This window comes from Lichenostomus cassidix, chromosome 4A (genome assembly GCF_008360975.1).
Source record: "Lichenostomus cassidix isolate B80296 chromosome 4A, HeHo_3.0, whole genome shotgun sequence".
NCBI lineage: Eukaryota > Metazoa > Chordata > Aves > Passeriformes > Meliphagidae > Lichenostomus > Lichenostomus cassidix.
This window is the reverse complement of record NC_139485.1, coordinates 6633163-6656959: the sequence shown is the minus strand read 5'-3', so window position 1 is coordinate 6656959 and position 23797 is coordinate 6633163. Positions and strand designations below refer to the sequence as shown.

The following is a 23797-nucleotide window of genomic DNA, read 5'->3' as shown; positions in this document are numbered from 1 at the left end:
GCCAGTAATTACACTGACATTAACAAGGATATTCCCAGCATACACTGGAGAAAGGAAGGTGCATCACAGTGAAGAGGAAAAATCCTGCTGCTCTACTTACAGGTAAATTTAATCCTGCTTGATTTCACTTTGATAATTTGCTCAAGTAAAGCAAACTTAGTTACTCAGGAGACTATTATTTCTACGGAGCCAACACTATGAAACAGCTATAAGGAACAGTAGCAGATTTTAGAATAATAATTCAGACATTTTATTAGTGTGTAAAGGCTTTCTCATCCATATTCTAGCCTACGAGTCTACAAAACTGTATTAAAATTAATTCAGCTGGTTCACATTCCTTTAACATTAAAAATACACTGTTTTCAAGACAATATATGCAGAAGCTTTCTCTCTGACTATGATCCTGTATCCAAAGTTTCAGCTTTTCTCTTTTTTTACTTAACAGCCAAGTTTTAAACCTCTAGAACCAGGGTTTGTAATAGAAATCCTGATAGACTCCCTTTAATGTTTTGAATTATAAAACTACACCTTTTAAAAGACAAGTGTCATTGCCAAACAGTGAAATTACTATACTTTACTTCCACCCACTACATTTCAATTTTAATTTTATGAATATTGCAAATTATAACACTCACATTATAACCTCTAAAGGGGATAATTTATAAAAGCAGTGTCCATCAATTATAAATTTTCCATGACATTAATAAAATGGCAAGAACTAATTATGATGACTTCTGAGATGAAGATGCCTTGGACAAATCATTAATACGTTGAAATGGTATTTTTTAAAACATAGCAGGTTCTAATTATGACTGAAATGAGATGATGAAAATGATCACAGAAAGGACATTAACCTGATGAGTTCCACAGTCTCTGAGTACATGGTGTATGGAGATTTAGCTTCTAATGGATCTCGCTCCATAGCGTTCCCGCACTCGATGAAGGAGAGGGCAGCATCAGCATAATTCACTGCTTTACCGAACTTCTCCAGCTGAAATGGGAATGACACTGTCAAGAAAATCCTTCAGCTTTGATTTCTAGGTAGGCACATCATTCTACAAAGCAACACTAGCATTAGGATGAAAGCAAAACGACACTGGTAGTTAAGAATTAATTCAAACAGTAATTAAGGCAGGGGCTATGCTTTTACCAGATCTTTTCTGGGTAGGATGTAGTAGAGGAAAGTCAGTGTATGTCCAGTGACATCAGGGATTTACACAGGCAAGAAAGGGCAGTAAGCATGTTTGTGTACATCCATATTGCTCCTTGATAGATTAACTAAGTTTGAATGTCACTATGCAAGGGTTAAGTAACAACTCCATGCTGTTTGGCTGATGTCACATTCTGTGTTAACTATTGGTCAAAAAAAAAATCTCATCACTTACAGGATGACTGAAAGAGCAGGGAAAAAAAAAGGAGACAATATAGCAGTGCTTAATATTTCATTTTACTAGGATTTTATTGCAAAAGGTTTTAGCCCTCATAATGGTTGTGATTAAACTGACTTAGACATACTGATTTCTTTTTTTATGTGTAATGAATATTATATATGACATTTTTATAGTACGTACTTTATAATAGTATTTAACATTTTCAGTTTTTGATAGCTGAATGTAAGAATTCTACTAATGTGGCATTTGATATAGGAGATCCAATATACTTTAAATAATTTAAAAATGTCTTTCTATGTCTCTATCAAAACATTTTTTATGCATCTGCATATGTTTTCATTCACAAAACAGAAGCCTATTCTAACAACATATTAAGCATAACATTTATTATTGGTCTAAGATACCAGTGCACTTGTCTTTGTGGCTCCTTCTAAGCCATAACTAGTTTCCTCTGCACACCTTTAATTTCAATTGTAATTGTACATTGATTACATACAAAGCCTTTGTGTAATTGAAAGGTATTAACTGAATGATCAGAAAAGGGGAAATGCTTCTGAGTGCTCTATATTCCAGTGTCTGTTTCTCAGCATATTTTTCAAATTCCTTTTTTCACTTTGAAAGAATTTCCATTCATTTTGGAAGACAAAAATGTCTTCAAAAAGTCTTCCAAAGATGACTTTTTGTGGTGTGGAAAAAAAGAATCTGGCTGCAAGCAGATTTAGTGCAGACACAGAGCTTGAGCCAGCAATGGGATCCGATTCTCTGGAGTAGGTGGAATTACTCCAGCTCGTCACATCTCAGACAGGAACACAGTGAGGTCTCCAAGATCTCTTCCATATGGTGCAGGCAGTTGCCACTGCAGCAGCCCACCCAAATTAGCTGATCCCTTACTGCAGCCCCAGACAAGGAGAGGTTTCCATGGGGTCACTCCCGTAAGACATGAAATGTCCTGCCCTTCACCAGAAATCTATTTTCTCTACAAGCTCAGGAACAGCGCTGCCACAAATCTCATTAACATTTGCTGACACATTTTGAGGTCACATGCATTATCTTTCTAGCCACTGCAACACATCTTTCAATGCTGCCTGTGCTCTGTCATGTCAGCACCAAGTAACCAGCAGCAATTGTTTCCATAGGACAAGTAACACTGTGGGATTGCACACCAAATGTGTTACATGGAGATAATTTGTGTGCAGCTGCATTGGGTGGGAAAAAAAAAGGACTTGAGATCTTAAATAGCAGAAGGAAAAAGCAGATACTTTGTCCACGGATATTTATGCCTGCCAACAAGTTGATCACAGTGGATGGCCTCACGTTGGGGCATTTGGGGTGTCAAACTGCGTGTGACAAGCAGCAGTGGGATGTGCTGTGCCTGCTCCTCTCAGTGCTGCTCAAGAAACAGCCCTGACCCTGCAGGCACAGGCAAAGGTGAGAGCAGGGGAGAAGGTCACCACCTCGTGAGTGTGTCCAGTTCAGAGGGAGGGGAATTGCCAGGGCATGCTGAGATCATGGGGAGCCTGAGCCTGTAAACATTTGCTAGCATGGAGCAGGTATCCCTATGCCAGCACCACGGGTGTTTTGTCGAAAGGTCACCCAGCTGTGGGAGGTGTTGTGAGCCTGCAGACACCAGGCTGGGGCTGGACGTGCTCTGCTGAGCCGGCTGCAAGCCATCAGGCCACCTCCTGTACAGGGGCACGTTGGGAGGGATGGCTGTCACCGTGCTGACAGCCAGAGCAGGTGCCAAAGCCCTGAACCCACCTCACACAGAAAGCACTCTTGGAAACACTGTGCCCCGAGCCAAAAGGGAGCTGCAGAGCTGAAGCAGACAGCTTGAAATGTCAGCTCTCCTTCAGCTCACAGCGGAGTCAGTTTGCTTTTTAAAGCATAGCATGTGATTGTTTTGAGGTGGGTTTGTTTTTTTTGACAAACACTGATTTATAAGCACAAAATTTCTAATGTGGAATAATAGAATACACATACAAAACCCTCAGAAATAATAAAGTTGAGAGGTGAATAATCACCCAGCTCTTTGAGGGGCAAAGTGAATGGCCACAGTCCATTTTAGACATCTTAGTTAAATTAAGTAGAGAAGTCAAGTTCCACTAAGCCTGCCTAAATGAGCCACTGCTCTGCAACATATATAGCATACAGGAGCAAATTCCCCAGCTACAAAACAAACATTTATTAAGGACATTTCAGAACTGGCAATAGTTTGTATTGAACAAACCATGGTAGAATATAATCTGTTTTTACATAATAAAACTAATTATGTAGTTTTATCAAAATCAAAACACTTGGAAAAGTTAGGTCTACCTTACTGGAATTTCATCTGGGGTAAAGCAAGAGAAAAAGCTTTCCCAGCATTGAACTAACTCATTGCCAGATTTTTTGGGAATAAGTGTGTTGAGACTTTCTTTATCAGCCTAAAACCATGCAATAAAAATGAATGTACTACATAAAAGTGAATTGTTGCAGATTTTAAACAATTGGATTGAAAATATCAAACAGTTTTACCACATGATAATGGGGTGTGGGGTGATTTGCCTGTCTTTCTGCTATGGAATATTTCAACACTTCTGTTTTAGGCTCAAAGTGAATAGGAAAAACAAATTTCAAATACACATCAACTTTCATAAAACCATCTTACATACTTCATGAACAGCATGACTGTTGCTCCCCCTTGGAAGAAACACCAGCTATTGTAAGTAGCTTTTTTGGGAACAAATCCTTAAAAGTTAGGAATGGCATTCAGGGTTTAACTTGTGGACTGTGTGTTCATGGAACACAATCTGAAGCACATTTTAGTCAATAGCAGGGTTCCTCTTGGTTTGAAAAGCTTTAGAGCCCATGCAGAATGTCCATTTTTTAAACACTGAGCTCCATAGTGAAAAGTGACAAAAAAAACTGTGACAACCTACCAATGCATCTGCTTTATGCTTTAGCTTCTTAGCCTCTTGCATGTAATAATCAGCATTGTGAAGCCTAAAGAGACAGAATTAATTAATTCAAGCCTTTGCTTTCACACAGTTGGACAAACATTGTCTGAAAAAATTGCTGACTGCTTTAAAGAATAATTCTGACACATATGCCCACTTATCTCTTTAAATCTTAACCTGATATCAATCTGAAGCTGCTATATGCAGACATACAACAGGTGACCAGAATGTAAAATAAGGAACTGTAGAAACTGGCCACCCAAAGGACCCATTAATGTGTGCTGAACAGAGGAAAAGGAAAAATATTTTAAACTAATTAAGTATAAGAAGTTTCCATTAGAGGAGCTAAAATAAAAAAATGAAGAAGAATTACCGTGAACCAACATTCATGATCTGAAAACATTTATCAACAGAATCTTCATTAATCAGTGACAACAGTTCATTTGCAAAGATTAAAACTGTGTGTGCCTTTGTGCAGCACTATCCACACAGGTGCCCAATGCCAGCACTGTAATCAAAGATACTCTCTTTCACTGGGAGCTCTGCTTGCAGGAAAATCCCAATCACAGAGCACTAAGTCAATAAAACTTACACATCATCAAATGTTATTTTGGGTCTTCTGGGCTCAGAATTCCCATTGGAAAGCGTTGGCATTGCAGACCAGATGTCTGGCTCTAGATGGCTGGTGTCAAGAAGAGTGTTGGCTGTGGGTGTATTGTGAGATTCTTCCTCCTAGAAAATGCAGAATTGTTATTCACATTTCAAACAAACACCTTACAACAATGTAAGTGCTCACATGCACCCTCCCTGCCAAAAAACCCTCTCCCAACAAACCAAAGGCTAAGGCACAGAACAGCCCTCATCTATACCTACCTGCGTTCATGCTACCTCACCAAAGTACCCTTCCATTCCTGGCAACATGAGCCTAACAGATTAATTAGGGAGTACAACTCCACTACTGGTCTCTCACCTGAACTCAGTAACTTTTAGGTGTGATTTTTAGGTGGATACCATGGTATTACTGACTAGAGACACAGGTTAAAGCAAGGCTGGGGAAGTCTAATGCATCAGGGCTAAATGTAAACTCATCTTCCTTCAAGGTGTATCATACTGATGTAACCTTTTGTTTTTTTTTCCTATATTATTAGGAGCTCACTGTGAATGTGACTGAAGAGTCTGCCTGGATTTCAGCAGGGAACAATTTCCTCACTCTTGCTACAGAGAGAAGAATGGAAAGCAGAAGTCAGGAGTTGTGACTTCGCAATGATTAAAACCAGAAGCATAACAGAAGACTTTAAATCAGGCAATTGCAACTTGCAAGCTTGGTCCCCAACCAGATAAACTAAATTACAGATGAACCAATGAACTAGGGAAAGAAGTCTAACATATTTTAGGGGAAAAATATTTCACGTATCAAGATAATAGATTAACCAAGGATAAATCTGACTAGAGATGCTGGGATGAGAGGAAGAGGCCCTGCTGTTTACATAGCACTGTTTATTTGCTGACATATGCAGTTCATTTTGGCATTGATTTCAGTTGAAGGCGTGTGTATTACTGGCGCAGCTTGAAGTGACACAATGATATCAGAAAGCAACAGGGATGAATGAATAAGGTGAAGTGATTTGTCACCTACGATCCAATGCAACTTGTGAGTTTTACAGTGCAGGGTAACAATCTCTCTCAAAGTGGTGAACTGTGAAAAATGGGGCTATGCATGGCCTTTTCTGTGGCAGATTTTTCTACCTGTCTGTTAATTTTGACAGTGATATTAAGATACAGTTTGATACTATAAAAGTAAGGATATGTTTAAAAGTCTAGAGGAAGGACTGTTTTCTAAAATGGGCCAAACCCCTACAGTTTCCCTGTTTAACCTAAAAAGAGGATGACAAACTAATGTGAAATTTTACTTTGTTTTAGTGAATTTGCAATGCTATGCAGTTTTGGCTATTTTTCATGTATTTTCAGCAAAAAAAACCCACGTGAATCTTGTGAAAAGCAAGCAACAAAGAACTGTCTATGTGAGAACCATTGATGGGGAGATGGCCCTAACAAAGTGGTATTTTTCAATAGGGGAAAAAAACCCCTATTTACACAGTGTCTAAAAGCTTACACAGAATTAATGGAGATTAGGGGTAAATAAACTTCACTGTTGTGAGCCTGCGAACCTGAGAGAAGTTATTATCATGCTGTGTGCTATGGCCATGTAGTCTTTTATTAGATTGTTATTGTCTGTCCAGTTTAGGCCATAATATTCAGTATAACTACAGTGCTTAATTCTGGCTGAGAATTTGGGGCAGTTATTCAAGTGATATTCTTGAAGTTTTATTTTCAAAATGTGTGGTGTAGCTACAGAGTTAAGGGACTGACTGCAGCTAGTTGGTGGCTGTAAAGGCTCTGCTCTGAGGCTCAGGAACCAGGTGCTTCAGGGAATGATAGACAACACCAAGTAGATGCCTAATGCTGACCCAAAAATGGAGCTTGCAAGAGCTGCTTATGCCTCACTCTGCAAAGATCCACTCCACACTGCCCTGGAGTGCGGCTGCATTAGCACTTAGATACTGCGAGGAAAAAAATATCCAACAGAACACCAACTGAGGCTGGTTACTTACACAGATTCCTTTGGGGTTAGAAGAAGATTTGTTTTCATTCTTTCTGTGTTTAGAAACAGAGGAGGAAGAGCTGCTGGTCTGTGAGGTGTTTGTGACAGGGGGCTCCTGGCTGAAGGAGCTGTTGTCACTGCTGTGCCGCCGGTGCACAGGCTCGTCCAACAGTGGGGACAGAGGAGGAGGGAACAGCTTCTCTTCTCTTTTCTTTGTCACCTTCTTCACTGAGCTACTGCTGCTCCTGCGACACAGAGAAAAACCAGTTGCACTTCAAGAATATTGGTTAATCCTCTGCAGCACAAAGCTCTAGATTTTATTTACTGGGAAGCCAGCTCTGCCCTCCAATCTGTCCTGCAGTGCTGTGCCCTCCGAGGTAAGTCACGAGGGGACAGCAGTGAAAACAGAAGAGCCACCTCTGCCTTTTCAATGACTGCAGAAACCTTCCGCTTTGGAGGACAACTTGCAGTGCATTAGTACAAATTGCACCCAATTTAAATGCTAATTTGAGTCAGTCTTCATTTGAGAGGTCATAGAGGTTCTGACTCAGCAAAGTGCTGGAAAGTTTTATGCACAGGGTTAGTTTCTTTGACATCAAGTATGACTATTTATGTGTTTAACATTAAGCATCGTTTTAAGAAGTGGATTACGGCCCACATAAGCAACCTTTGCAAAAAAACCCAAATAGCAAATGGCAGCATGTGAACCAAAAATAGAATTTATAACAACTACAAAATGATAACCATAACAATAACAAGCTAATAATTATTTAACCTCTAGAATAAAACCAATGTTCAACACTATATTAAAATGATACATTGTAGCTGGCAAAAGCCCTTGAGCAAATATTGGTTGATGAATTGAACGTGATTCAGAAAATGAATGTGGTTTTGACATGAAAGCTCAAGTAATATGATAATCTATTGTCTGTTTTATGTACAGAAATCGTTAGCTGGCCAGAAATGGCAGCTGTGATACACAGTAAAACCAGAAAAACGCCCCAGCAAACTGGTAGACCTTTCTCCACTCAAATTCATCAAAAAAGAAAAAAACAAACCCAGCACCTCACTGACTGCTTAACATGTTAATCTACTCATAGATTTTTATTTCAGGTACTGTCCCAGCTCAGTCAATGAAGATAACCTGAATTTTAATCTTTTGTTAGACATCTGATATTGCACTACATGATCATTTACTTTTCATGATTATTGACTAAAATTTCAATAACAAATTAAGTCAAGAAGAATTTATGTTTTGTTCCCACTTTCAGTCAGTGTCAGGAATTATTGATCTACTTTGCCTCAAAGTAACCTGGGAAAGGGGAGAAGGCAACCAGGTTCCCTTACTTCTCCTCTTGGCACTCTCATTTCAGTCTGGCCTTTTTGGCAGTTTCACTGACAGTATCAATAGCTACACCGTGGTCATTGCCCTACTTTGGATCTTTGGTGATACAGAAATATTTTAGCCCTATCTGTGAAACCACAGAGTGAAATCAAACAAACTCATGTTTTATAGCTCCTCTACCCAAAACTACATTAGTTCAACTGAAGCAGAGTTAAAAACACCTTATTTCAAACTGTTGGATAATAAAGATCTTCAGACTGAAGAAATGAAACCAGCTCAAATTCATGTTGCCTTACTGGGATGGATGCTGTCCTGCTTGGAAAACACATGGGTCTGAAGAAGATCAAAGGAAAACAACCATGTTGGGATGGACCGGCAGTTCTTCGATGAGACTGGTTTTATGCACATGTGGTCCTGCAATATGTTCTCCAGAAAGTTCTCACTCAAAGCTCCATCTGTTTGCTTTCTGACCCCCAAAGGGCATCTTGGAACCCAGACAAGTTACCATACTTGGAGCACAGCAACACTCTGAACTTTTTCCAGAGGAAGGTTTTCCAAAGGAGGGTGAGCACTGTCCTGACAAAGCCTGCCTGTGTTCTTGGATTGTGCAGCAGCAAAGCAGAGAGTTAATGAAACAACCGGGAGCAGAACCCAAACCTCTGCCTCCCAAGCACATACCCTACATGGGGAACCTTGAACATGCACTCATGGGTGGGAGCACAGAGCAAATTGTTTTTCCATGCCACTGTGCATGGAGGAGTTTGGAGCTCTTCACTGTTTAAAATGTCAACAGTTCACTTCATCTTTTGGGCTCAACAGAAGATGAGGCAAACTAAGGAGTAGGTGCAGCTACTCAACTCTGGCACATAAATCGTTCTATGGGTTGGAAGACTTAACCACAAAAGAAAATGCACTGGAGAACATTTTTTCCACACAACTTACATTTAATGCAGCGTCCCCCCATTACAGTTTTAATTGCCTGTTGTCTTTTTTTTTTCTTTTCTCCCTCTATTGCCCACTTAATCCTATGAGTTTTTGCAGGAATTAAGCTGATAATTTATTTAGCAGTGTTACCTCCCTCAGATTTATGCTAAAGCATTTATGTTAACAATAACCTCCATGAAATAGGTTGTTACCAGCAGTTAACCAGATTGTCACTTTGCTTTGGGCTGTTAATGGCCTAAGAAACTGGTCTTTGATTGCAGGAATCGCTAATTTTGAATGAATTTATTGCAATAATTACCGAGACTCAATGGTTTAATTTGCTGACATGATTGTTAGTTAAAACATATTTAAAATCTAGGGAGAAACACAATAAAAGTGCATGGCAAAACTACAAGCAGAACTGATGGTCTTGTGGCTGCAGGGTTTAATCTTTTGTGTCTAAAAAAGGCCAATTATCAAAGAAGGAGAAGGTTCTCCATCTGCTTTTTTTTTTTTTCCCAGGCTGGTTGCTTTTAGAGCAGAAAGCAAGCAAGCAAGCAAGCAGGCAACAAGAGGTCAGTGCATGAAGAAGGGAGAATTTCCAGCTACTCTCATCTTTCAAGCTGCCTTTCTTTGCCCTTTCTTTATCCACTCCTTGTGGTATGCAGTGTTATCTGTGGCCTGTTAGTGAGACAAAGCCACAGTCTATAGCAGCCACTTGGCTTTCCTTTGCCTCCCTGGTCCACAATGAAATGCTGCACAGTGATGGTATATCAGGTTTTCTGCAGGGCTTTGCAGGGAAAGGTCACTCCCACATTAGCCTGGACCACATGGCAGCACCTGAATGGAGCTGAAGTCAGTGTCACAGATGTGAGGGCTGCCTGTGCCATGAAGGAGCCCCAGTGAATGCTGCTGTGACTGCCCAAGTGACTGAATAATATGGATTGCCAAGTATGGGTGCATCTTCAACTAAAGGTCAAACAAAAGGGAACAGGAAATTTCGAAAAACAGAAACACTTGCCTCAAACAGACTTCTAGCATGCCTGGTAGATGGTGGGCATGTTTCATTGGTATGAGTCCAGTTTGACCCACAGTTTGCATCAGCAAATAACTCCCTGTGTTGCTACAAAAAGCCAAATACTGGTGAGTAGTGCTGTCTGGACTGGGTCTACCACTCAAACATTCAGATATAAATGGTATTCAGCAGCACATACAATTAATGCTTAAATTAAATTGGCTCTGTCAAACAAGTAAATATAAATAAATAATCCTCTGCTGCAAAGTAAGTAGCTGATCTGACAAAAGTTCAGCTTCAGAGCAGTGTTTCAAGGCATTCCTATGAAAACACTGAAACATCTATTTCTTCACTTGCTGTAAGTACCACAAATAAGGAAAATACAGTGGCAATACTTTGAATAGTATATTTAAAGTGTCAGGTCAGATTTAGGAAAAGGCACCAGTCCCAGAGATTGAGGGAAGGAACAGAGAGGTAACGATGGCTTATGCAATGACTACACAATACAAACCCTCTCTCTGGTTGTGCAAATGCATTTTAAGTTCATAACTGACCATTTGGAATTTCTAAACTCAAACTCCACATGTAGTCATGGAAACTTGTGGAAATTAGGCATATAATTGCCCTTATTAGACATGCGACCCTTTAAAAATTAATTGTGCATCTTTGCTTGCTCTACTGAGCCCATATATTTAGGGAAAGATAATGAGAGAAATGTATCCAAATGCCTAAACTACAGCAAGGCAGACAATGGGAGCTGTGAAAGCACAGGTGTGACCTATCTTTTGCAGATTCCTCCAGACTCCTGCATGGCTCCAAATTTTGGCCCAGAGATCATGGTCTTTCTGTCAAAACACTCTTGTACCTATCAAAAAGCCCAATGAAAGTCTCCAGTGTCTGCCTTGGGGCATTTGGCTTATTGGCACAGGGATCAAGCTCTAACAGGAGAGATCTAAGGTTCCTACTGAGTGAGAACATCCACCATGGGACTTAACACCTCCTTAAGGGGTGAAGATCATCAGCACATCTGTAGCTGACTCACCCTCCTATCTCAAAGTTCTTATGTGGAGAGTTCTAAAAGAAAACCTAGAACTTTTGGGAATAAAAGACCAAACAGCAAAGCCTGTCTATCAACCTTTTATCCCTGAAGTGCTATTTTCCCCCATGGCCTTGAACAGTGGCCTTTCTTCTGTCTCCCCTTAAAAATTTACTCAACCCTCCGGAGAACAAAACCACTTCTGACTGCTTAAAAATAAAATTTTTAGATTTCTAGAAATTTGTCTACATACAGTTCATCCAACTCCCTGGTCTTTTGGGAAATATATTGATCTATATTCAGTTGCATGTCTCTGGGAGTTGAAAACCTGAACTATCAAAAAGTATTGCATTTTTTTCAAACAAACTCAGAAGACACTGGTAACAAATGCAGTGTGATCCAGTTCTTAGTTACTGCAGTGCAAAAGAAGTCAGAAAATTTTGTTTCAAAACTTCAGATGAGAGAAAAGGCTAGCATATGGAAACAACTATTGATGGACACAATTATGTTTTAAGAGAGAATACCAAAGGGTTGAAAGCTCTGAGGAATCAAACTAACGACCTGGAAAACAAGCTCAAATTAAGAAACATCAGGTTGGGGGTGGATCCTTAGGGCCTGCTGGTGACAAGAATAGAAAGATTTTTTTTAATGGATTGTGGAGGTGTTGGGGATGGATAATCCTTGATTCTCCCTTCAATATATCTCTGTTCATTGTATTTCCAGCAATGACAATCAGGCAACACCCATCATGATGTTTATCAAATGTACATGTTACAGATCTCACTGTGACTTTCAACTCATCTTCCTTTTCCAGACTCCAACTCTGATTTTCTCAGTGGCTGAATAAAGGCCTAGTTTAAGGACTGAAATTACTCCACAATGACACCAGCATAAATAAAATGATGCTCAACTTTCTTTAAGGAATTTAAAATTATTGCGCTATTTAATAAATTATTTTTGAACTTCATCTAAATTTAACTACTATTACCCTGAAATTGTTTTCAGAAGCACATCTTGATTTTGATTCGTTGCTTATCCTAGTGCGAAGCAGAAGGAAGTACCTCATCTCAAAATCATAAAAGCACAAAATTGGTAACAGAAGGGAATTGGACTCTTTGGCTATTTATAGAATGTTAATCTTGTGACTCTATAATCAGAATCATTATTTCTGTGGCACCTGTTTGCTCAAGCATTATAGCCATGTCTAAAGACACTCTGAAAAGCACAAACTATTGGATGGTGTGTCTGCTGAGATACATAGCACACATGCCTGAGACACTTAGGATGGTCACTCCTGGCACTGCTGTGTAGACAGGTAAAACAAAGAGTTGCTGAACGTGAGGCAAACTCACTGTTTTGTACAATAAAACTGGGAACTGTCTATTATGAAAACGATTAAAAAATATTAATTCCAGGCAAACAAATAAACCCGATTTTTAGCAGGATTCTCTGTCCACAGAGGTTAAAGGTGATAGAGGCAAGAAAGAACATTGAAAGGGGGTTGAAGGGTACACGAGGATTGTGACAGCATCCTGAATTCCTGCAGTCCATCAGAAGAAAGAATGAATTTCCTCCAAAACCATGAGGATTCTCTTCCTGATGGATGGGAACACCAATGCTGTGTCACTCATGCCTCTGGGCTGTAAAGTACATTTGACTCTACAGCAGAGGCATTTATGGAAAAGCACTGTTAAATCCCTCATGAATATTATGTCAAAAACCCACTTACTCTTTAGTGCTGGTTATTCTGTGGTTCGGTATTGGAGAGATACAAGGTGGGAGCAGGCAGGAAGCTGGAGGCTCCTCCAGGCGCTGCTTCTTGCTTTCAACAAAGGTGTCCAGGCTTTCCGTCTGCTTTAGTAAGGAAAGGAAGAGCATAAAAGATCCAGCATTTATGCAGAACTTCACTGGCCACTAAGAGGACCTCAGGAATCTCTTTTTCCTCCAAAGCAGTTAAATACTGGTCTAAGAGAAGTGAAAGTCACCTGAAATCAGGGTGAAATGCGCTCCAAACACATGACATGAAGTTATATAACAAGTGACATAGCAGATAATTAGGAAGCAAAATGTCTAGTGGGCTAAAGTTATCTTCTGTAGTGCACTGGAGTTTAATTAATAATTCAGATGCAACGACTTGATAGCACCAAACCTTATTCAAGTAAATAGCTTTTACTCAATGACCTAAGAGAAGTTGATGGGAAAACTTCTCTGTGTAAGTATTCCTCGCAGGACTAGGAGTAGAGGACTGAGCTGGGGTAGTCATTAACAGCAATAGTTCATTTGAAATTTACTTTGGAAGACTCCCTGATGCATGACTTTTGTGCCTGAACTAGGATGATACAAGCAAAGCTGATTATTGCTCTGTCACTGGAACCTTCATATCAGCCTTCAAGCCCACTAGTAGATGGCTAAAATAAATCTTTTAATAGCATGATTTAGAAACACAAATTAGTCTTTCCCTACCCTGCTTTAACTGTTGGTATACCCTCAAGTCATCCTAATTGGCTTGTTTCCCCTTGGGTAGCAGTGAACAATTGTATTGCAACTGAAGGGGCTGATTGAGAGTCCAGCTTATGTTTGCAGAGGTCCAGAGCAAGAGTCTGCATTTTGTTACTTTCTGATTCAAAGTCTCAGCTAAAGAAATTATGAGGTTCCAACCTTCATATTTCCCCCTTATTTTTTTTTCTTCCTGGGGAACCCTCACTTTACTACACTTGTGTTTTAATCATGGTACAGACAGTCCACTAAGTTACCCAGCAAGGATTGTTATTGTTATAATTAATATGCACCCTGGTGTACTTAGAAACATGGTGTACATCTCTTTCCTCTTTTTTTTCTCCTTCCTTCTTGCATCTCTGTAGTGTGCAGCTAGAATATAAATTGAACAAAAACCTGCTGAGTTTACTCATGTGATTATTTCCACTTAATTCAACAGGGAAGGAACCAGTGCAGTGACTCATTTAGGCAGGGGTGCAGACCCTGTGTCTGCCTGGCATCATCTGTCTTTGCCTTGCTTTAATTCTCTCCTACCACTGGAATGCTCAAACTCAGGATTTCAAGAAGTCCACCAGAACAGACAGATGAAGTCACATTCACAATGATTTATAAAATTTGGGATATAAAAAAATACACTCTGATGACTTTTCACAGGCAGACCAGAGCACAAGCATTTCAGCTGGAAAACTGACTACAAAAATTCATTTAGGATATAAAACTTCAGTTTCTTTTCTGAAAACACATTTAGTTTGAAGTGCAATGTCATATCCCACAAGATAGGATACCCTTGGGCATAAATAACATAAAACACATGATAAAACATAATGCCTTCAGTCAAAATATATTTGCTTTTTCAGGTAGCTTTGTAGAGAAAGCAGCTAGTTAAGTAAATTATATTTCTATGAATCACATTTGTTTATACCACGAAACAATATAAAAACTAAATTCACCAGGAGCATAAGCAAGCACCATTCCATTGACTTTGATGAAGCCTGTTTAAACCAGTGGTGAAAATGCCATAATTCTGCAGACAATAAACCCCTCCCTTCCAAATAGAAGTCACATTTTCTGAATGTGGCTAAAACTCTACTAACTCATCACTTTCTGCAGATTAAACTAATAGGTGAGTAAGCAAATACAGTGGAACAGCTTGTAAGACAAATCTCAAAAAATACATTGTTTATTGATTTTGTCAGCTGGGGTTTGCTTTTTACTAGTTTCTGATGTTAATTTGTAGTGCACTTGTAGATGTCTGTCCTTTGTAAAACCAACAAAGCCTCAGTGCTGTGATGCCTCCCCACAGCCCCACAGCAGGTGCAGTGAGGAATCACTGCCTGTGGTCCTGACCTCCAGGGTGCCCAGAAACTCAAGTGCTTCCCTTTAAACGATGAAAATGGCTTACCTTGTGTTTCCTTTTGGATTTTGTGGAGGGTTTTTCAGCTGCTGGGGTGGGGGACTCTCGAGATGGTCGCCTATGTTTCACATTCGTTTCTCTTGGTTCACTTTTCACAGATGTGGTCTCAAAAGTTTCCTGTCCAGGTATCCTAGAGAGTAAACTAAGGTCTATTTTCACCCACAGAGATTTGAGTTCTTCATATTCCCTCAGTGGGGACAGAAGTTCATTTTGTACGATTGGGATAGGAGAAAAGAGCTGTTCCTCCAGGTCATTGCTGGTCTGGTCAATGGATGTGTTGCTGCCATTGCTCGTTAAGCTACTTACGCTGAGGATGTTACTGCCAGAGTCCTTCACTTTGACACCACTGCCTGAGCCAGTGCAGGCTGGCAGCACCTTGGCCTGCAGGCTCTCCTCCTGGTCTGTGTTTGAGTCAGAAGTGGATGAATCGGTTTCAATGAATTCCCGGGACTTCGGGACAATTTTGCTGGGGCCTCTGTACTTTTTCTTCTCTGAAGTGAGACCTGTGCTAGTTCGTGGTTCTTTCCTTGGAGCTGTCTTCCCAACTGCTGCTTTAGTTCGAACCTTTGGCTGCTCGGGGGGTTCCTGTGTGTCTTTTTCTTTGGGAGTGTTGCTGGTATTATTTGGTTTGGGCCAGTTATACTCTTCTACACTGGAAGTCCTTTCTACCTTTTTGGGTTGCTTTTTCCCAGTAGTCCTTTGTGAAGTTGGCTCATTATGAGCTGGTGACTTCTGCTTGGAGCTTTTTGCCTCTGGGGTTTTCTGGGCAACCCGTGGTTTGGCTTTCTCTCGGATGGGACTAAGGATTGCCCGGTCTTTGGAATCGGTCGGGGGCAGGCTGCTGCTGAGCTTCCCTTTGTTTGGCCCTTCAGCCTGCTGGTTGCTCTGGGCCTGGGAGCTGCTCTCGCTGTGAGGCTCATTTTGATTGTTGATGATGGGCTTGTTGTGGGGGTTCACCTTATTTAGCCATTTATCCAGCTGCCATTTGTTTGTTGAGGGGGGTTCGGGCTGTGGATTGAAGGATGACAAGGAACAAATCTCAGACAGAAGCAGTGCTTTTCCTTTTATAAGAGAACTTTTTTTTAACACACCCTTTCATTCCAGTCAACTAGTGGTGACTGCTAGTTTTATGGGAGTATTTATGGAGTATTTATGGTTAATTAGGCTTCCTTATCTGGTTTACAACATGGCCCTGGAGAAATTTAATACAACTAAAAAGTTTAGCTAGTCCCTGAAGACATAGTTTTGTCATGTTGCCTTTCCTTAGTCCCAGCTGAATACTGTGTCAATAAAATCTTCTCTAGCTGCTGGCATAAATCTAAATATTTCTTTAAAGCAATTCAAATGTAGGCCAGAAAGATTCTTCCAAAAGCTAGGATGAGTATGTGGGTCATACACGTGAAACAGTAAAGGCAAAAGAAGTCAACAGCATCAAACAGCACGGAACTCCAACACCCCCTAACAGGGAGCAGGATTTTGCTCCCGTGCATGCTTCCCGCTGTCGGGAGAGCTGAGAGAGGCTTTACCTCTGGCGTGGCACTGCGTGACTCCTCGTTGCACTCGCTGTCGCTGGAGCTGCTCTCGCTGTCGGAGTCGGACTCGGAGCTGCTCTCGGACTCGCTGGAGCTGCCGGAGCCGCCGCTGGAATGGGCCAAGCCGGTGGCGTGTGCCGCTGGCACGGGCAGGCTGCTGCGGGGACAAGATCCTCTCTTAGAGCTCTCCTGGCTTTTTGCAAGCGCTGCCCTGGGGGAGCCACCCCGGTGAGCTCTGTTCAAACTGAATGTCCTCAGTGTCACCTCCCTCTCCTGCAGCACAGAGCCATGACAGCTCCAGGGCTGTGCCACCACAGAGCCACCAGTGGAGCTGGGTGGGTTTGACTCATGGGATGCACTGATTATGTTAATAACATTACCATCATCATCTCCCTGCAGTAAGAAACACTTCAGTGTCATAAGCCTGAGCTTATTAGGCCAATGATTGCAAAAACTAACAATCACACTTAAATAATTCATTAATGGAATCATGGCTTCTTCATTTTTTGCCAGTTCATTTATAATTTATGATCAAAGGAAGGACATCAGGCAAGTAATATTGGACAGGACATTTTAAAAATTTATTTTAATGAATACTTTTACACTACAGTGTACAAAAACTATGTCCTTTTGACAAGTCTCCAGGGAGTGCCCAAGAATTTTTTATTTATAGCTTTTTTCCTTCTCATATTTATGATAATGCACTGAGAAAATAGCATTCATGCTGAAAATAAGCCTCTCTGTGAAATCTATTTTTTCTGCGTGTTCAACTGTACTCCAAGATGTATTTATTAGCAGTGCACTGGGCGTCATTGTTTTTCCTCAGCATTTGTTTCTAATCTGAGAGGTCAGATGACCCCAGCTTTTAGCACTACAGAATTCTGCCTGTCTGAGTCTTTATAAACTCATCTTTAATTCCAACTTTTTTGTCAGGGAGATAACCATAAGGTTTTATGTCTTTCCAGCTGATCTATACAGGGACTTTTTGATGATTGATTTTAAATTTGTGAAGCTGACAAAGCAAAGTGTTTGAAAATTGACACCATTTGCTAGTATGCCTTTATGGATATTCAATACTTCACCTTAATACATCATACACTGTGTGTGTCCCATATTGAGTGATCCAGAGATGCCTACAAGGTATAATACAGCTTTGCCTCTGTTTCTGCTATCTGCTTTTCTATTTTCCTCCAAGAAGGATCCAGCTAAGTCAGGTAGATGCTTTGCTTCCCTTTTCAAACCAAGATGCTCTGTGCATCAAGATGCCCTCTTAAAAATGCGCAGTAACCAAGAAACTGGAAAAGCCAGAAAAAAAAAATAGAAAAAGGCAGAACAAACTGATGTGTGACCCTGCTCTCCTAGAATCTTCATAAGTATTGCCATTGGCTTCTGTGACAATAATAGATGGGCTTCATTTTCTTCTTCCACTAAGCTACTTTCTTTCCCTCCTTGTTGGTAAAACCTATCGCTTACACCGCAGTTGGTAACAAAACTGTCTCTTTGAGCCTTGCAATGGCCCTGCAGTGCCCATTGCCAAAACAGCTTGGTGCTTTAGGGTGCATTAATGAAACAAAATTACTCACTTGGGTAATTGCTACTGATCACTAACTTTGTTGCTCATTAAGTCCATACACTGTTTTGTTTTTTAAATTCTTCTGGAGACTCTTTACTCAACTGACTCAAGTAGAGCTACCTAGAAAATTTCAACTGGAAGTAATAGGCAATTTAAAGAACAGATGATGAAAACATATAGGCATTTCCAAAACTATTATGGAAAACTAACCACTGCTGAATTAAAATGGATCTCATATTTTGTATTTAATGTAATTATTTTTGAAAACCATTTGTGCACTTGTATTTCTTCCTTTATTCCTCATTTTCAGTGAAGCTCAAGAAAGTATAAGAAAACACTTTTCATGCAATTTTTTTTAATAGTAAACAAGGAGACACGAGAGTGGAGAAAAAGGAAATGTGTTTGTAAGGGTGTTTGCCTTTCACATCAAATATCTCGAAATTTTGGTCTTTTATTTTCTCCTTGGAAAACATTAATACTAGATGAAAACTGAGCTTTCCTATTTCATAGCAAATATTTTCAAGAAGAATAAAATAGAAAACACTACAAGGATCCCAAACTGAGGACACAAACATGTCAATTCCATTCTACAACACCTGAATGAAGCATCAGCCTTGAAAAAAAGTGTTATTTATGGAATTATCAGAAGAATGAAGTTTTAGTTTAAAAACAACTTTTCCCCTAAATCTGAGAGCTTCTCTCATTCTGTTTTCACCCCAGGATGGAAGTGAAGTTGGTAATATTAGTATTTTATCCTTGCTGGAAACTCCAGTTCCCCAAGCCCTGGTCTGGTGAGGCACAGGCACAACCCCCAGAGCCTGCAGGGAATTCACACACCTTCCTGGCAGGGCACAAACCCACCAGACTCTTGCAGGGACAAAGCTTCCTGCCTGGGGTGGTTTATCCCAGGCAACACAGAGGGGTGTATGAGGGGCTGCACACACATCTGTGCACATCTGCCTAAGGACATGCTCTGCTGTCAAGGCTGCCATGTCTGCTCTCATTAAGGTAACTGATGTAAAGAATAACACCTCTTATATTAGATCAAAGAAGGACACGGCAGTGCCCCTGCCAGACCTTTCCACCCTTTAAATACTACCTGCTTCTCTTAGCACTCTGGGACTAACATTGTAGCTGGGATGTGCTTACAAAACCACAGGAGTTTTTCTGGAGCAGAATGCAACTGTGTGACAAAGAACTCAAAGGGCAAGAATAAAATCATGGAAATAGCAGCTCCAACCTGGCCTTATTTTCTTTCTTTCTGCACATCAGCCCCAGAAAAAGCTGCCATGTGCCAAACATTACTGAGTAAAACAGCTTAGCAAGCTTGCACAAACCAGACAGGCTCAAAATAATGTTTTTCATACAAAATACAATGAGGTCATATTTGTCTTTCATCTGGGATAATAAAATTATGCCTTGGCTACACTGGGCAGTTTCATGCTGAAGGCATCATTGCTGATCCTCATTACTAAAGTAGAAGCATTCATTTTCATCATGTAGTTTGGGTTGAGAGCAACTGTGCATGCTTTGTAAAACAATCAGATAAGACCCAAAATGCCTTTCCTAGCATCTCACCATACTAAAGATAGAGAGATCTTGTACATAGCTACAAGCACAATCAACCTCTTACAATGCAGTTCAGCAGAGAAGAAAGTACACACATATTTCACAAGCAAGTGCATGAAAAAACCCATTCTTTGCTTCCACTAAATAGTAGATATTCTGGATTGCCTTTTGTGACTTTTTTCCTTAAATAAAATGCATCTCTTAGTTAAAAAAACACTTGGTTTGTGCTTTTCCTGGAGATTTCTGCAGATTTAAAGTTCAGTCATGTTTTGAAAGATGTTGGGCTAGATTCTGTAATTCAAGCAGCTGTTATACAAATAAACTGAGCTTCCTCACATAGGTATCAACTACATGAACTGGGGGCTGCCTCTCCAAGAGACTTTCAAAGCAAGCTTTGTTATGTTGCTAAGATCCAGACAAGGAATGCCAGTCCAGACAAGGTTTAAAATGGATTTAAAGCATTTTATCATCAGACACAAGTCCTCAAAGTGACTAAAGAGGGCAGAAAGGACTGGTATTTGAAACTATTGAATTTTTATTTCCCAGCAGGAGATGAGCACTCATATTGTTCCTCAGTGTTTGGGTGGACAATGTTTTTATTTCATGTGAACTGAAAAAAAAATTAATAAAAACAATGCTGCACAATGAAACACAGCATTGTTTGGGTAAATAACACTTAGAAGAAAGCCAGTTCATTATTATCACTTGAGATTGGAGGCCCCTACTGAGAGCAGTGACCCGCTGTGCTGGATCTGTGTAAATACATGATGAGGCACAGTCCTTGGGCCAAAGAGCTTGCAATGCAAACACACTGAGCAAACAGCAGAGGTATTACAGTCATCCTCATACTCAGTGTGGGCCTGTCACATTCTCCAAGTGCAAGGCCTCTCTGCAGTTAATAGAAACATCAGTTTTGCCCTCCTTTTAAGTTTGCTCTCCTCATTTTCCAAGCCCTGTGCTCAGCACTGGAGCTGAGTCCTGCAGGCAGTCAGACGTGCTCTGCCCTGACCCAGAGCCCTGAGCAGGCTGGGAGCAGAGGTGCACAAGTGACTCAGGCCAGATGGAGCAGGGGCTGCTCACCCCTCTCCAGGGAGCTCCTCCTGTGGAGATGAGAGCCCTGGAGTGACACCCCCAATACAGGGGAAGGGGAACCACAGCTCTGTCCCTTGCAAAGGTCATCAGAGGATGTCTCGAGCTGCCTGCAGACTGGCAAGCCGGGATCCTTTCTGACAGAAGAGACCTTCACATCTGGAAGTGATCTGGAAGGAAGCTCATCTGCAGCACTTTCACCCATCTCCCTTCTTGTGCTTTTTGCAGCACACAGCATTTCCCCTGTCCCTGATGATTGTGCCCAGCACGGCCACAAAGTGTGAGATGAGAAATGCCTTGCAGGAGGGGACAAACAGCAGTACCACCAGTACCTGGAGTAGTTTTTTGCTCTTGCTGAGCTCAAACTTAACTAGAGAGCAGCTGAGACTTGCAGGTGTGTGGCTGCTGCTGGCTCCTGGTGAGGAGCTGCACCGACCTCATCACACACCATCTTTCCCTGCACTTCACTGGTCCTGGTGATCTGCCCAGATTCAAATGTCACCCTGGTACTTGTCTGTTTTTTAATTCACAGGTTATTTTTCCAAAGCCAATTAAAGCAGACATGGCATTATTATGTGTCTGGATCATTATGTTGCATAGAAAACCAAAGGCCTGATATGTGGATTATGCTTTTTTTTTCTTCTTGTCATCCAGACCATTATATTGTTTTAAAGATGTTATTTACTCTACTGTTGTTATAAATGATCTTCAAAATTAAACCTGGTAGCTACAACAAAGATAATGTGAAATACTCAAACTTGTTAACCTCTAATAAGAAAAATAATAAACTTTTAACCTTGTAAATACAGATGTAAAAAAAAAAAAAGGTATAATTCAGACTACAGAAGTAAAACTCATCAAGGAACAAAAATTGTTGAGAAGGCCTTCTCCCTAAACCCTTTACCAGTTAGATGTAGTCATGTTAATTGCTGTGAGGAGAATTTGGCAAATAGATGGTGCTCTCCAACAATAGGTTTATTCATTCCAACCCTTCCTTTTTAGGGTAATGATGAATTGGCCACTTGTTCCACTGCTCTACTCAGAAATCAAGATGTAAACTTAGAGAAAGCAGAGCATTGCTGGGCAGTGGGAAATTGTAGATGGGAACTGACCAGTGAGTCAACAGTAGATCCATGCTGGCAATGTATTTCCACTAGAAGCAGCATTCCACAAAGGTTGCTTTACTGTACAAGCCTATATTTAGGGAAAATTCAACCAAGGAAATCTGGAAAGGGCAAGGCCTATGCTGGAAAACTGACTACAGACTTGACAGAGTGCTTGATCTTCCTGTTGAGGCACTGCGTTGGGACTGAGATGAATTTTGCTTTGTGTCTGAGAAGAAAATACATCTGTGCATCAGTTCCTGCTGAGTAAAAGAGAGTCTATGTGGCCTATCCTTAATCTGGCTTGTCTATTTAAAATGCAGATTCCTGAGAACAAAGAGTCTGATTGCACAGGGCACTGAAAATTGGGCACCCAGCTCTGAGCAAGACTTTTGTGCACTCAACCACACTGCAGAATCTACCAGAACAGACAGCAGCACTTGCTCTTGTTTGGATACTGTTTTTCTCCCAGTCCCTACATTTAATTTGAAGAGACAGAGGCGCAAACTCTTGAGCTGTTCAGAAGCCAGCCCAATCTCTCATTTGGATCTATTTCTACAGAAAAACTACAAACCTGTTGGGGATTACTAGAAGTTACTGGGCTCACTGAATTCTGCATTAAAAAAAGCTGTTTCATTATTCTAGCAGATAATAATAGAGCAGCACCTAGCAGATTAATATTTAGTGTCAGAATTTAATACCATAACTGTTCAATAACGAAGTTTTATTTCTCTTCTATTCTTACACCATTATCAGGAAGTAATATTCTCCTCTAATTTGAAAGGGAGCTGCCATTTTTTTTATTTAAATGAATTGTTCGTATCTTTATCTTCAAACTTATATACGACTGCCATTAGATTGCTTTTTAAAGAAAAGGATTTCTCTGGGTGATTTGTTCACTGCCTTTCCATTGGTTAGTATTAAATTATTTAACATCAGACTGGTAGGATTCAAATCTAAACTTTCAAAGATTGAGTTGACACAGGAACTGAAAACCTGTATCAAGGCTTTTAAAATATTAATCAGAACCCAGGTCAATGAAATGAAATAAGGTGTGGAAATTGTTGCTTCAGTTACCATTAGCACATGTAGTAAGACGTCACTTATGATGGCTCTCTCATGTCAAAACACATGGAAAGGGAAAACTCTCTAATATGTTATTCAGTATGTGGCAGCTGATCTGCCTGTATCAATCCTGAGCACTGTAATGCAAGCAGGAGTTCTGATTTATTTTGAGGGGGAGGGTAATTTACAAGATGTTGTATGTAAAAAGCCACAGCCTCATTTTACTGTGTTCAAAAGTAACTGTTAATCAGAGACTGTTTATAACAAGGTTGATAGAGTTACTGAAACAGATTTTTTTCATATACATATAACCCTTTTATACTTCCAGCTTTAAAGACCATAAAAAAGGATAGTAAAGATGAAAGAAATAAAAAGAATGACAGAGCTAACTCCTATGAGCCACAATCTATGTCAAAGCAGAACTAAAGTGATTGACAGCTTGCATTAGTAATGAATAGAGTGGGGAAAAGCTGCCAAGAATCCGTAACAAGGTCAAAGCCTTCCAATAAAGAATTACATTAGCCACAAATCCTAGGTGGAACTGTGTATATACATCTGCAATGTGACTTTAACCATGGCACTGTTTCTACTGTCCTATTCTGACTCTTTTCCAGGTTTTATTCCTGGCCTTCAGGAAGTTCTGACTCCATCACACACCTGCGATAAGGAACAGGTGTAACATATCAAACTCTCTACGACATTATAAA

The 23797-nt window shown here is 40.4% G+C and overlaps 1 protein-coding gene across 3 annotated transcripts in view; it reads right to left on the bottom strand.

Annotated features, from left to right (window-relative positions):
* Positions 1-23797, bottom strand: part of AFF2 (ALF transcription elongation factor 2) — a 358249-nt gene that overhangs the window by 24406 nt on the left and 310046 nt on the right. For all 3 annotated transcript variants that reach the window (XM_085060296.1, XM_085060294.1, XM_085060295.1), the window contains exons 10-16: positions 16686-16848; positions 15148-16167; positions 12979-13103; positions 6940-7174; positions 4920-5059; positions 4310-4373; positions 855-991 (exon numbers count right to left, since the gene is read on the bottom strand). In XM_085060296.1, coding sequence (XP_084916422.1) covers positions 855-991; positions 4310-4373; positions 4920-5059; positions 6940-7174; positions 12979-13103; positions 15148-16167; positions 16686-16848 — 1884 coding nt within the window. The remainder of the gene's footprint in view (positions 1-854; positions 992-4309; positions 4374-4919; positions 5060-6939; positions 7175-12978; positions 13104-15147; positions 16168-16685; positions 16849-23797) is intronic.